This window comes from Hemiscyllium ocellatum, chromosome 36 (assembly GCF_020745735.1).
Source record: "Hemiscyllium ocellatum isolate sHemOce1 chromosome 36, sHemOce1.pat.X.cur, whole genome shotgun sequence".
In the NCBI taxonomy this organism is placed as follows: domain Eukaryota; kingdom Metazoa; phylum Chordata; class Chondrichthyes; order Orectolobiformes; family Hemiscylliidae; genus Hemiscyllium; species Hemiscyllium ocellatum.
Genome location: NC_083436.1, coordinates 43,739,594 through 43,752,384, shown reverse-complemented (window position 1 = coordinate 43,752,384; position 12,791 = coordinate 43,739,594). Strand labels below are relative to the sequence as shown.

The window sequence follows — 12,791 nt, the reverse complement described above, 5'->3', positions numbered from 1 at the left end:
AGGGAGTGCAGCGGAGGTTCACGATGTCAATTCCTGGAATGGCGGGACTACCTTAAGCTGAAAGACTGGAGCGACTGGGCTTGTATATCCTTGAGTTTAGAAACCTGAGGAGGGATCTGATTGAGACATATAAGATTATTAAAAGTTTGGACACTTTGGCGGCAGGAAACATGTTTCTGCTGATGGGTGAGTGCCGAATGAGAGGACACAGCTTAAAAATACGGGGTAGACCACTTCGGACAGAGATGAGGAGAAACTTCTTCACCCAGAGAGTGGTGGCTGTGTGGAATGCTCTGCCCCAGGGGGCAGTGGAGGCCCAGTCTCTGGATTCGTTTAAGAAAGAGTTGGATAGAGCTCTCAAGGATTGTGGAATCAAGGGTTATGGAGATAAGGCAGGAACATGAATGGTGGTGCAGGCTCGAAGGGCAGAATGGCCTACTCCTGCACCTATTGTCTATTGTCTTACTGAGGCGGGGGTGAGAGGGGGATCCCAGCCTGGTCAAATAAACCCAAATTCACCTGGGGGGGCAGATGGACCTTACATTCCAGGCCATAGGTCTTCACCATGATGAGTTGAAAATGTATTGCTGGTTAAAGCACAGCAGGTTAGGCAGCATCCAAGGAATAGGAAATTCGACGTTGCGGGCATAAGCCCTTCATCAGGATGAATTTCCTATTCCTTGGATGCTGCCTGACCTGCTGTGCTTTAACCAGCAACACATTTTCAGCTGTGATCTCCAGCATCTGCAGACCTCATTTTTTTACACTTCACCATGATGAGCCACTCTGACCTATCCAGCAAACCCAACAAAAGACAGAGTTGTTATTAAACCCAAGTGCAGCACTTTGAAGGCCAATGTTTCAGTGTAACACCTTCCTTTTTACCAGGAAGAACATGTTTGCCGGAGGGGAAGCTATCCAGATGAACGGAGACATGCCTCACGATGGGGGACAAGCAGGTGGCGGGCATGAAATCCCAGACGAACTGAAGAAAACAGGAAGGTAGGAATCGCAGGTCCAGCAGGGTGACATTATTTAGCTGTTTGTATATGGGCTGTGGCCATCGCTGACTAGACTAACCTTTATTGCTGCAACATTGCCCTGGAGCTCCTGCACCTGGTCGATCTGGTGGATCTCAAAGATGTTAGAGGAAAGACTGGCACCTGTAGAGGGTCTAGGTCAGTGTGTTCCCCTCCCACTCAAAACAGACTGCCAATAACATAGTCGAAAAGTCTGGTGCTGGAAAAGCACAGCCGGTCATTCAGATACCGAGGAACAGGAGAGTCGACGTTTTGAGCATAAGCTCTTCATCAGGAATGGCTGCTTCTCGGATGCTGCCTGACCTGCTGTGCTTTTCCAGCACCACACTCTCAGACTCTGATCGCCAGCATCTGCAGTCCTCACCTTCTCCTGGCCAATAACAGTGTCCTAACCTGTAATACATAACACCCAGCGTCATTCAGTGTCAAGATTGACCGATACGACGGATATGGGGATAATATGGGAAAATAGCGCTGTGGCAGAAGCTTAGCCACAAATGAGTCAGAACCCAGTCAGATACCAGTCTGCTAACTGGGAACCCAGTCAGATACCAGTCTGCCAACTGTGAACCCAGTCAGATACCAGCCTGCTAACTGGGAACCCAGTCAGATACCAGTCTGCCAACTGTGAACCCAGTCAGATACCAGCCTGCTAACTGGGAACCCAGTCAGATACCAACCTGCTAACTAGGAACCCAGTCAGATGCCAGCCTGCTAACTGGGAACCCAGTCAGATACCAACCTGCTAACTAGGAACCCAGTCAGATACCAGCCTGCTAACTGGGAACCCAGTCAGATACCAGCCTGCTAACTAGGAACCTAGTCAGATACCAGAACAAGTCTCAGTGGTGGAGCTGGTTCGAGGATTGTAAGGTATATTCCTGCTTCTCTTCCATCTGTTCCAAATAGTTGCCAGAATTAGCCTCACAACATCTCCCCACTGCAGGAATGAACTTGTTTGATTCTGTGGGACAGCTATGGCAAAGTATGTTAGATTGAAGAATCCTGAGGGGGTGGCCTGATCGTGCAGATGCCATGACAGAATGTTTCCTCTCACAGGGAAACCTAGAATGAGACCAGAGACCATTTCAAAAGTAAGGGTTCTGTCGGACACTGAGGAGGAATTTCTCTCTCACAGGGTCATTTGTGTTTGGAATTCTTTTCCCCAAAGCTCAGTGCACACTCGGTCCTTGATTATATATCCAGGGTTGAGTCAGGCAGGTTTTTATGTGAGAAGGAAGTCCAAGGTAATGGGAGGGCACAGTGAGACGGGCAGGAAGGTGGAGTTGGGACCACACCCAGATCAGCCATGATCTTCTTGAATGATGGAACAGTTAAGAGGGTCTGAATGGCTTACTCTTATTCTTGGGGTCTAATGATTTTTTGTTGATTCTCTAACGTTGCGTTCCCCAATACTTTATTTTGAATTACTTGATTTTAATTTGAAACAATAAAATTAAACATGTTAGTGTCATTGGCACATTTCACACACTGCATTCTCTCAGATACCTCGATTTGAAATAATTTACTCCAGCTCCCGTTTTGAATACAGAGGAACCTTAATTATCCAGTATTCACTTATCCAAATTTCAGATTATCTGAACAAGATTGCAAGGTGCCAACGCTTGGCTAACTGTGTTATCCAGCATTTGATTATCTGAACATTTGATTTTTCGAACATTCGATTATCCGAACAAAATACTCCCTGCCTGTTTCATTCAGATAATCGAGGTTCCTCTGTAAAGGAGGCCTGAAGGAGGGTGGAGTTGAGGTCGGAGATCTGGTCTGGAATGTTGAACTTGAGGTCTCCCTCAGCTTTGTCCCTGAAGGAATGTTCTGATGAAATGTTCTCAGTTTCATGTTTTGTTCCTCAGGTTGTTTGGGGGTTTTATGGCTGATATCAGAAGGAAGATCCCATGGTTTGCCAGTGATTTTTATGATGCATTGAGCATCCAGTCACTTTCTGCCGTTCTGTTTATCTACCTGGGCACTGTGACCAATGCCATCACCTTTGGAGGTCTCCTTGGGGATGCCACTGACAACATGCAGGTAGGTTCTTGCTGTCTATCCGCTGTCTCTGACTCCACATTGTCCTCATGTGGACACATCGCACTGACTGCCATCCTCCTTCAACCTGTCACACCTGCAGCTACAGAATCAGGCCATTCAGCTCAATGCTTCTAAACTGGGGCTTATTCTTTCCTCCAATCACACTTCACCACATCCCATCAGCATACTGTTCCCATTAATCACTTGTCTTTAGTTAGATTCTCTATAAATTCATCGGTACCAATTGCCCTGATAATCCCTGTAGGAGTACAGTCCATACTCTCCCCACATACACACCATCATTTACAAAATACCTTGCAAGGCCTGCAACAAACACTCCATCAGACAGAGGGGCAGGAAACCAGCCACCAGGATACATGAGCACCAACTAACCACAAAACGACATGACCAATTCTCACTAGTGTCCATCCACACAGACAAAGAGGGACACCAGTCCGACTGAGACAATATCTCCATCCTAGGACACGCTAAACAAAGACACACATAGGAATACCTGGAGGCCTGGCATTCAAACAGGAACTCCATCAATAAACAATCAATTTGGACCCCATTTACCAACCTCTGAGAAAAAGACCCGGAAATGATATCACCCACCACAACACACCAAGCCACATAAATAGAAAGCTGGAGATGTTACCCAGTGTGGTGACAAAACGTCTGAAAACGAACCTTCCAGCTCAGCGAGCAAACCTACATCCAGAACCTCAACCTGAGCTACAAATCTTCTCAAAAATGGCAAACTCTCCCCACTCTTCTGGATTCCCAGTTGGATTTATGACTGCTCGTCTTAATTTTTTTTAGATTAGATTAAGTTAGATTACCTAGTGTGGAAACAGGCTCTTCGGCCCAACAAGTCCACACCGACCCTCCGAAAAGAAACCAACTCCCCTATATTTACCCCTGACTAATCCACATAACACTACAGGCAATTTAACATGGCCAATTCATCTTTGGACTGTGGGAGGAAACCAGGGCACCCAGAGCATACCCACGTAGACACTGGGAGAATGTGCAAACTCCACCAGACAGTCGCCTGAGGTGGAAATTTCTGATTCCTAGTTCATGTCTCACCAGTAAATAGAAACACCTTCCCTGTTGCTGTTCTCTATCACCCCTTCCGTGCTGCATCAGGTCATTCCTCAGTATTCTCCTTTCGTGACCAAAGAGCCCCCCGCTCAATCGTTCTTGATGGCTGTACCTCTTGCAGTTTGGGTATCACTGTGGTCAATCATTTCTGATCTTCTCTGCTGCATATTTTGTAACCTGGAGATCAGAATTACTCTCAGTTCTCCAAGTGAAGGTCATATAAGTTTAACGGAACACCTCTTCGGTTGTAATTATCTGGAAAAGCATCGCAGTTGCTTGCTTTGCTTCAGCAGTGACCTTATCAAACTGCCCCGCTACCTACAGTAATTTCTTTATCAGTTTCCCAAAATCCCTTTGATCATTTGCTACAATTGATTCAGACTTTGCAAAGAATGTTCCAACATAGAGGTGAGCCATCTATCTTCATTAGAGACTTGTCAGCAATGTGGAGGCTGGGGGCTTGGAAGGCTAGTGTGTTTGTAAGTTCAGCTCACAGGCACTGCAAGCAGAGCGTCCTGGTGAACAGTTAGAAAACAGACTGGAGAAAAGTGTCCGACTGTTTCTCCCAGTATCAGGAGCACTGTCCCTCCAGAAAAGCAGTCACAAAGCTTGGAAATGTAGTAAACAGTGAAGGGGACAGAGATCGATAGGTTCTTGATCAGTAGGAGGATCTAGGGTTAGACTATAGACTAGAACACAATAAGATATTGGAGCAGAATTAGGCCATTCGGCCCATTGAGTCTGCTGCACCATTCAATCATGGCTGATATGTTTCTCATCCCCAAACTCCTGCCTTCTCCCCTTAACCTTTGATTCCCCTTCCTAATCAACAATCCATCTCTCTGTCTTAAAGACACTCAGTGACTTGGCCTCCACAGCCCTCTGTGGCAATGAGTCCCACAGATTCCCCAACCTCTGGCTGAAGAAATTCCTCCTTATCTCAGTTCTAAAGGGTTGTCCCTTCACTCTGAGGCTGTGCCCTCAGGTCCTGGTGGGAACACCTTCTCCACATCCACTCTCTCCAGGCCTCTCAGTATTGGGTAAGTTTCAATCAGATCCCACCTCATCCTTCTAAATTCCCAAATATAGACCAAGAGTCCTTAAACATTCCTTTTATGACAAGCCCTTCACCCTTGGGATCATTCTCGTAAACCTCTTGTGGATCCCTTCCAACACCAGCACATCCTTCCTTAGATATGAGGCCCAAAACTGCCCACAATGTTCCAAATGCAGTCTCATTAGAGCCCTATAAGGTCTCAGCAGTACATCCCTGCTCTTGTAACCCAGTCCTCTTGAAATTAACGCTAACATTGCATTTGCCTTTCAAACTGCCATTCTGTACCTACATGTTAACCGTAACAAAATCCTGAACTAGGACTCCTAAGTCCCTTCGTGCTTTTGATTTCTGAAGTATTTCCCAAATTACAAAATAGTCTGTGCTTATATTCTTCCTATGAAAGTGCATAACCTCACACTTTTCCCACATTGTATTCCATTTGCCACTTCTTTGCCCACACTCCTAGCCTGTCCCAAGTCCATCTGCATCCTCCGTGCTCCCTCGGCAAAAGCTGTCCCTCCACCCGTGTTTGTGACACCTGCAGACTTGATAACAACGCCCTCCATTCCTTCTCCCAGACTGTTGATGTATAACATGAACAGTGGGTTACAGGGAGAGAGCAGGAGATTGGGGATGAGAAACATATCAGCCATGGACGAATGGTGGGGCAGACTGGATGGGTTGAATGGCCTAATTCTGCACTGATATGTTATGGTTTTATGGCCAGGCTTCAGGAGGTAAAATGGTAAAACGGACAGGTGGGTGGCAGGTTCAATTTCACAGCAAGAAACATGAACCAATATATTTTGGCAAAATGAGCCAGGAAAGGCCAAACTGAACAAACAGAGAGCGACTGTGACCTGAGAGCAGTTCAGAGCTGCTCATGTGGATTTGGATCAATACATGATAAAGAGAAGTTTGCAGATTTATGGTGGAAACAGCAGAAGGGTGGGATTAATTGGTTAGCCCTTTCAGAGCATGAGCACTGCCTTGCCCTTTCTCTGTAAATATTGGATTTTACTGTGATATTTGCTCATATCTCCAATTTGGGGTGTTTATCAAATGTATTTTTCTTTTTATCACTTTTTTTATTTGCTGCTGACAGGCCAATCACTTGTAATAGATTTCAGCGTTTCTTTTGAAGGAATTGCTCTGTAACACCATTGGGGAGGGACTGGGGATAGTGTGGAACAAACACGAACAGAGTGGGGAAGTGAATACTGTTGAGATGTTATTGGAGAGGCTCATTTGTCAATATAAGGTGTCACAAAGCTGGTCCCTTTTTTTTAAAAGCTGTTCCTTTTCTCAAGAAAACTGTGTCGTTGGTTTTTTTCAGAGGAGTCGTAAACATCTCCTGGTGTTGATTAGACTAGGTTGTTACAGAGATTAAAGAGCATTGAGAGGCCTTTTGTTTATATGTAAACAGGTGAGGCTTCAGGCCAAAGTGGTCATGTTTTAGAAGTGACCTGTACAATGAAAGGGGAGTGGTCAGCTCTCTAGCTGAGCTGTTGAGTTCAGTCCGGAACTCGTTAGGAGTTCAACAATGAACTGTGTGGAAACAGGCTCGCCCTCTCTTTCTGCCCTTCTAACTTCAACCTGTAAGCATCTGTTCCACTTTGTATTACTGCTAATTGGGACTGTTGTTTGTATTCGGAACAGCATAATTAAGTCTAGTTTGGATAGTCAGAGTTCTGTAGGGGTTCTTTATTCTGTTCTTTGTGTTTCATTGTGTAATTTTGTGAATAAATTTCTGTCTGTTTTAAAACCTAGTCGTCAACCGAGCTAGCTTACTCCGGGTAATTCGCACTGTACACTTACCAAAACAAATTGCAAAGTTATGGTCTGTGCTGCCTGCTCAAGAATGTTTTGAGTGATCTGGCCTAGTCCTTAACAAAGAAATAAAGGAAGGATACCTCAAGAACACCAGGAAGGACTTGCTTGGGTCAAGTGGCCTGTTTCCGCACTGTGGGCGTGGTACAGTGGCTGGGGTGGCATGGTGGCTCAGTGGTTAGCACTGCTGCCTTATAGCGCCAGGGACCCAGGTTCAACTCCCGCCTCAGGTGACTGTCTGTGTGGAGTTTGCCCATTCTCCCCGTGTCTGTGTGGATTTGCTCCAGTTTCCTCCCACAGTCCAAAAATGTGCAGGTTTGGGAATTGGCCATATTAAACTTTCCACAGTGTGTAGGTTGGGTGCATTAGTCAGGAGGTAAATAGAGGGGAATGGGTCTGGGTGGGTTAATTTTTGGAGGGTCAGTGTGGACTTGTTGTTTCCACATTGGAGGGATTCGATGATTCTATGTAGCAGGGGTCACTGCTGCCGACCCCAGCCTTTCGGTCAGATTAGAAACCCCCTTCGAAGGGAGCACCACATGTCTGATGGAGGTTTCTGATTCTGATTTTTGTGTTATCTCAGGGTGTGTTGGAGAGTTTCCTGGGCACAGCGATTAGTGGAGCTGTCTTCTGTCTTTTTGCTGGACAGCCACTCACCATCCTGAGCAGCACGGGGCCGGTGCTGGTCTTTGAACGTCTCCTGTACAGCTTCAGCAAGTAAGTAAACTGACTGCTGCAATTTCATAACAAGGTCCGAGAGTGGGCACATGTCACGGAAGGTCTTATTTACAAACATTGAATGGTCTGGCCTAGTCCATAACAAAGCGAAGTAAAAGAAGGATACCTCAAGAACACCAGCAGGGACTTGGTTGGGCCGAATGGCCTGTTTCTGCACCGAAGGGGTGGCACAGTGGCTGGGTGGCCCAGTGGCTAGCACTGCTGCCTCACCGTACCAGGGACCCTGGTTCGATTCCAGCCTCGGGTGACTGTCTAATAAACATATTTGCAAAGAAGATTCTGGGATTGATGAGGTTGGGATATAGCACTGGGTTCTTACTGTCTCCAAAACACTGTTTGGTGTTGCCTGGACTTTTATCTCTAATTTGAGGGCGTTGCTCTATTAGGAAAATGCAAAGGGCCTCGAGTAGGTGCAGAGGGACCAGGGGCTGGAGAGTTTTCACCATCTACAGCAGAGAAGGTTAAAGCAAGATTTAAATGAGGCTGAAATTAGATGGGGCTCAGTTAATTGAGGAGGAACAGGAAGGTCTTTCCATTTCTCATCAACATATTTTACCTCGAAGTGCCTCACCCTGACAAGGTGTTGGACAGATTGAGTGAATCTGTTGTGATCTGGTGAGTGTCTCTGAGCATTGTTCCCTCATTTCTTCATCAGTGTGTCGCAGCTAACTTTAGTTTGTACCAGCCATCCCATAAACTGACCGAACACAGGTGGCCATTCAGCCCAATATGCCAGTGCCATCCCTTTAAAGAGCTCAGCACTCCCCTGCTTTCTCCCCGGAGCCCTCCAGAGTTTTCTTTCCTTTCTCAATTCCCCGTTGCGAATGTGCTCCCACCGCCCCACCATGCAGCTGGTCCCAGATCATTAAAACTCACTGCTCAATTAAACTTACCTCAAACAAGCCTCACCTTCACCCACCTCCAAATGGTCCTTTTATCTTCAATCACCTTCCTTGGGTAACCAACCCTTCCGATGGGGCAAACAGTTTCTCTTAACTTTCCCAATCCCTTTGTGATTGGATCCACCAACCAAGTGTAGAGGACAGATTTGAGGGCATTCTGGAGAATCTGTCCCAGCGTGGCATCAACTCACACCCAGTCCTGGGCACCTTATAATCTCTGCCATTCAGCACAGCTTTCTCTGTGCTTCTGTCTGATTTCCAGCATCCGGTACTTTGGGAACATCTTGAGATCGTGAAAGGTGCTATGTAAATGCAATTCTTTTGTTTTGGCAAGGGAAGTAAATGATCTGAGTGTCATGTTCTCGGGCACATCTGACCTGTCTGGGTGGACTTGCACCAACCAATCCTTCTTGCTTAGTGAGTCTAAGTCTTCAGTGGAAGAGAGGGTCAACCTTGATAAACTCAAGAGCTGGTCACAATATCTCTGGGATACGTCATGTCCTCTGTGGGACCTTAGAGTCAGCACAGAATAGTGCTTCTGGAACATTCTGGTACACAATCTAAAGAAACAAGCTCCTCCCAGGAGTGTTTTTTTCTATACCAATGGACGGAGCTTCTTTCATGTTGTCAGTTAAGCCTTCTAGGTGCTAACTGTCTAATACAACAGCCAGCTTTTGGGAAAGGAAGTGAAGATTTTGGAGAGTGCAGTGAAGACTGGTTCGGCAGTGTAGGAGTCTCCAGGAACGAGGATAGATTGCAGTAAAGCTGGGGCTGTTCTCGTCAGAGGCATAGTGACAGGGAGAAGAATTTGATGGAGATGGGACAGAGCAAATAGGGAGAAACTGGTGGGAGGGAGCAAAAGTTTAACTGTGATTGGGAAAATGAAACCATCCAATCAGAAGGATGTTGTGAAACTTGAAAGGGTTCAGAAAAGATTTACAAGGATGTTGCCAGGGTTGGAGGATTTGAGCTACAGGGAGAGGCTGAACAGGCTGGGGCTGTTTTCCCTGGAGTGTCGGAGGCTGAGGGGTGACCTTACAGAGGTTTATAAAATTATGAGGGGCATGGATAGGATAAATAGACAAAGTCTCTTCCCTGGGATGGGGGGCGGTCCAGAATTAGAGAGCATAGGTTCAGGGTGAGAGGGGAAAGGTATAAAAAGGACCTAAGGGGCAACTTTTCATGCAGAGGGTGGTACGTGTATGGAATGAGCTCCCAGAGGAAGTGGTGGAGGCTGGTACAATTGCAACATTTAAAAGGCATTTGGATGGGTATATGAATAGGAAGGGTTTGGAGGGATATGGGCCATTGGCAGGTGGGACTAGATTGGGCTGGGAAATCTGGTCAGCATGGACGAGTTGGGCCGAAGGGTCTGTTTCCATGTTGTACGTTTCTATGACTCTAAGCAAGGGCTGTGTCTTATATGTGCATGATATATGTGTGTTATATGTGCGTGATTCGAATGTGCTACCTGATATTGTGTGGAAGTCAATTCAATCATGGCTTTCCAAAAGGATGTAGATAATTGTCTGAATAGCTCTTACAGACACAGTACAGGCACAATGGGCCAAATGGCCTCTAGCTGTGCAGTTATCATTCTATGACTCTCTTTGGATCTTGAGAACAATGAAATGTATGGTTTGGTTTTTACTGTTTGATCTGCCTCTGTCTCCCATTGACACGAGATTCACCCTGGCATGAGGAGTACACGCCTAAATAAATATCTATTTTTAAATGTTCCTTTTTAAAAAAAGTTAGCATCTGCTGCTACCCGGTGCTAATCTGAGGGGGTAAAATCTGCTCAGCGAGTTGTGAATTAATTAACTGTCAGCAGGTGTCTGGCCAGCAGAGAATGTGACACTCAGATCATTTGCTTTCCTCACTAAAACAAAGGATTTGCATTTGTATAGCACCTTTCACAATCTCAAGACATCCCCAAACACAAACAAAATGCTATGGATGCCGGAAATCAGGGAGAAACACAGAGAAAGCACTTCTGAAAAAATGTCAGATCAGACTTGAAGCATTTACTCTGCTCCTCTCTCCACAGATTCTGCCAGACCTGCTGAGTTTCTCCAGCATTCTCTAAATTTGTCTCAGGATGTCCTCCATTGCTTTACAGAGAATGAAGCACTTTTGGAAGTGTTTCCCAGAAATGTAGAGCGACTTTAACATCCCACAGGGATGTTAAAGCAGTGCAATAATCTAATTCCTGCTTTCTCTTGTACAGTATATAACTTGTGCTGCAAACCAGCATTCTGTGAAAAAGGGTCATATTTAAGCAGCAGAGAATTCTTAGGATTTGCTACATGCAACTGAGCGAGTTTAGAGCAATAATGGCTTACAATTGCTGAAAAGCTGGAGCTGGTGCTTGTCAGTAAGTGCTGGAGTGTAGTTTCCAGTAATCCAGGGGAATGCAGGACAGAAGGTGGACCAGCAGACCATGAGCAGTCTTGGGGCTAGTCTCTGATGGAGTGGCTTTGGTTGAATGGTTAAGGCCAGATCATGGAAAGTTCCGAGTTGTGATCCCTTGTGAAGATTTAATGAGATTTGGTGAATCACAGAGACACAAATGTCTTTGGGTTTTGCAGAGAAATCCAGGGAGTCTGTTATTTGCTGTTGATTATATTCTGTGGGATGTTCGACTATCATTAGTCTGTTGGTGCTGGAAGAGCACAGCAGGTCAGGCAGCATCCGAGGAGCAGGAGAATCGACGTTTCAGGCAAAAGCCCTTCATCAGCTTTCCCAGCACCACACTCTTGACTCTAATCTCCAGCATTTGCCGTCCTCACTTCCTACTATCATTAAGTCTGTTACCCATATTTGCCTCATGTTAAATTTTGGACCTTAGAATATAAGTCATGTCTTCCTCAACACGGTTTAAACTAGTTTTTTTTGTTGTTGATCATCTTTGCAAGTTTATTTAAGTGTTTTTATAATAAATAATTTATTCTTCCCATTATGAATGAATCTTGGCTGAATTGTTTCCACAACTAATTCAGATACGATCCAAAACCTCTCTAATTGGCCACGTCATCACTCTGGGTAAATGTCAATTTGTTCTCACCAATCAGGGAGTGGCAGTAGAAAGGGAACATGCCCTGGGTCATAAAAATGGAGACTACAGCAAGTACTGGAGAACCTCAGCATGTCCAGGAATGTCCATTGGGAGAGAAACAGCAGTCCAGATTGATGAGCTTTCACTTGATACACACGAGGTCCCTGGGGAGCATTGAGAATCAGAGAGACCTTGGTGTACATGTCCTCCAGTCCCTTAAGGTAGCAAGGCAGGGAGGTAAGAATTCATATGGGATCCTTGCCTTTATTAGCTAAGGCAGAGAGTTGAAAAGCAGAGAGGTTATATTGGAACTGTATAAAGTGTTGGTTAGACAATGGCTAGAGTATTATGTTCAGTTCTGGAATCCACATTACAGGAGGGGTATGACAGCCCTGGAGAGAGTATAGAGCGAGATTTACCAGGATGTTGCCTGGGCTGGAGAGTTCCAGTGATGAAGAGGGATTGGACTGACTGGTTTCCTTAGAGCTGGCGGGGATTAAGAGGGGACATGATTGAGATTGATGAAATGATAAGGGGGATAGGCAGGGTTGACAGGAAGGAACTTTTCCCCTTGGTGGAGGGATCAGTGTCCCTAGTGGGGGCCACAGAAATTGAAAGGAAGGGGCAGGAGGCTTCGTGGGGATGTGAGGAAACCCTTTCTGACCCAGGGTTGGGGGGGGGGGGATTTCTGGAACCCACTGCCTGTGAGGGTGGGAGAGGCAGGAATCCCCATCACATTGAAGAAGGATTTAGATGTGCACTTGTGATGTCAAGGTGTACAGGGCTATGGGCTAAGTGCTGCCAAATGAGATTGGAATAGTGAGGGGACTAGTTTCTGACCAGCGCAGACTCAATGGGCCGAAGGGCTTTTTTTGTGCTGTAGCTCTCTATAACGCTTTATCTGAAGTGTATACAGTACAGGAGACTTTGGCCTGGTTTCTGTTCTTTATCTTCCTCCTTCATCTCAAGATTCTAGCTGCAAAGAGATAAGTGTTTCAGGATGTGGCTGT

General features: G+C 45.8%; 1 protein-coding gene across 4 annotated transcripts in view; it reads left to right on the top strand.

Moving 5' to 3' along the window:
• Positions 1 to 12,791, top strand: part of LOC132833335 (electrogenic sodium bicarbonate cotransporter 1-like) — a 205,798-nt gene that overhangs the window by 96,836 nt on the left and 96,171 nt on the right. For all 4 annotated transcript variants that reach the window (XM_060851518.1, XM_060851517.1, XM_060851520.1 and 1 more), the window contains exons 11-13: positions 889 to 1,002; positions 2,915 to 3,089; positions 7,667 to 7,800. In XM_060851518.1, the coding sequence (XP_060707501.1) occupies positions 889 to 1,002; positions 2,915 to 3,089; positions 7,667 to 7,800 (423 nt within the window). The remainder of the gene's footprint in view (positions 1 to 888; positions 1,003 to 2,914; positions 3,090 to 7,666; positions 7,801 to 12,791) is intronic.